This window comes from Phoxinus phoxinus (assembly GCF_949152265.1).
Source record: "Phoxinus phoxinus genome assembly, chromosome: 17".
In the NCBI taxonomy this organism is placed as follows: domain Eukaryota; kingdom Metazoa; phylum Chordata; class Actinopteri; order Cypriniformes; family Leuciscidae; genus Phoxinus; species Phoxinus phoxinus.
The window spans coordinates 32,732,746-32,735,245 of NC_136892.1; the positions used below are offsets into that span (position 1 = coordinate 32,732,746).

At 42.4% G+C, this 2,500-nt stretch overlaps 1 protein-coding gene across 1 annotated transcript in view; it reads left to right on the plus strand.

The window, feature by feature from the left end:
• Nucleotides 1-2,500, plus strand: part of scarb2c (scavenger receptor class B, member 2c) — a 20,880-nt gene that overhangs the window by 4,870 nt on the left and 13,510 nt on the right. Inside the window, exons 5-6 of the mRNA XM_079587000.1 lie at nt 2,239-2,330; nt 2,442-2,500. The exon at nt 2,442-2,500 is cut by the window's right edge and continues 61 nt beyond it. Coding sequence (XP_079443126.1) covers nt 2,239-2,330; nt 2,442-2,500 — 151 coding nt within the window. The remainder of the gene's footprint in view (nt 1-2,238; nt 2,331-2,441) is intronic.

A 2,500-nucleotide genomic window follows, 5' to 3' on the forward strand; every position in this document is an offset into this window, starting at 1 on the left:
GTGACTGTGCCCCTCTATTCAGTGTATATAAATACATGGATGGATAATGAGTGGATTGATGGATGTATGGTGGATGGATGGATGGATAATGAGTGGATGGATGGATGATGGATGGATGGATGATGAGGGGATGGATGGATGATGAGTGGATGGATGGATGATGAGGGGATGGATGATGGATGGATGGATGATGAGTGGATGGATGGATGGATGTTAAGTGGATGATGATGGATGGATGATGGATAGATAGATGGATGGATTGATGGATGATGATGGATGGATGGATGTTGAGTGGATGATGATGGATGATGGATGGATGTTGAGTGGAGGATGATGGATGATGGATGGATGGATGATGGATGGATGGATGGATGGATGGATGGATGGATGGATGATGAGTGGATGGATGGATGATGGATCGATTGATGGATGATGAGTGGATGGATGATGGATGGATGGATGGATGGATGGATGATGGATGGATGTTGAGTGGATAATGATGGATGATGGATGATGGATGTTGAGTGGATAATGATGATGGATGATGGATGCATGGATGGATGGATGATGGATGGATGATGATGGATGGATGGATGATGGATGATGGATGATGGATGGATGATGATGGATGGATGGATGATGGATGGATGATGATGGATGGATGGATGGATGGATGGATGGATGATGGATGGATGTTGAGTGGATAATGATGGATGATGGATGATGGATGTTGAGTGGATAATGATGATGGATGATGGATGCATGGATGGATGGATGATGGATGGATGATGGATGATGGATGTTGAGTGGATAATGATGGATGATGGATGTTGAGTGGATAATGATGGATGGATGGATGATGGATGGATGATGGATGGATTGATGGATGATGATGGATGGATGATGGATGATGATGGATGGATGGATGTTGAGTGGATGATGATGGATGATGGATGGATGTTGAGTGGATGATGATGGATGATGGATGGATGATGGATGGATGTATGGATGGATGGATGGATGGATGGATGATGAGTGGATGGATGATGGATGGATGGATGGATGGATGGATGGATGGATGTTGAGTGGATAATGATGGATGATGGAAGATGGATGTTGAGTGGATAATGATGATGGATGATGGATGGATGGATGGATGGATGGATGGATGATGGATGGATGTTGAGTGGATGATGATGGATGATGGATGGATGATGGATGGATGTATGGATGGATGGATGGATGGATGGATGATGAGTGGATGGATGATGGATGGATGGATGGATGGATGATGGATGGATGGATGTTGAGTGGATAATGATGGATGATGGATGTTGAGTGGATAATGATGATGGATGATGGATGGATGCATGGATGGATGGATGATGGATGGATGGATGATGGATGGATGATGATGGATGGATGATGGATGGATGGATGATGGATGTTGAGTGGATAATGATGGATGATGGATGATGGATGTTGAGTGGATAATGATGGATGATGGATGATGGATGTTGAGTGGATAATGATGGATGATGGATGGATGGATGATGGATGGATGATGGATGGATGATGGATGGATTGATGGATGATGGATGGATGGATGGATGGATTGATGGATGATGGATGGATGGATGATGGATGGATGATGGATGGATGGATGGATGTATGTATAGTTGATGGATGGATGATGGATGGATGATGGATGATGGATGGATGATGGATGGATGGATTGATGGATGATGGATGGATTGATGGATGATGGATGGATGATGGATGATGGATGATGGATGATGGATGGATGATGGATGGATGGATGGATGTATGTATAGTTGATGGATGGATGATGGATGGATGATGGATGGATGTATAGATGATGGATGGATGGATTGATGGATGATGGATGGATTGATGGATGATGGATGATGGATGATGGATGGATGGATGATGGATGGATTGATGTATGATGGATGGATGTATGTATAGTTGATGGATGTAAGTTAGTGAGTCAATATTGTGTAAACTAAAATATTTCACAATTTTGCTGATTTTACTGTATTTTTAATCAAATAAATGAAGCCTTTATAAGTTAAAAAAAAAGAAATGGTAAAAAACCTAAGCGAGTTTATTTTGTTGCTCATTATGTTGCTGTTGAAGTTTCACTATCAGTCAGTGGCTGACGTTATCAATGCAACTGTTAACGGTTTCATTCTCGTGTCATTGATTATGTTTCAGAAAAATGGCACAGATGACGGTGATTACGTGTTCTTCACGGGGAGGCAGAATTATCAGGACTTTGCTCGTATAAACCAGTGGAACGGACAGAGGTAAAATCAGCAGGAAACTCATTTATCTCCAGAAGATTCATGAATGGATTTCAAGCGATCAGCATGTGCTCAGAGAAGACTGAATTCTGGGTAATTTGCTCTGTTTGTCAGTGCGTTAAAGTGGTGGAGTTCAGACGAGTGCAACATGATCAACGGCACCGACGGAGCCT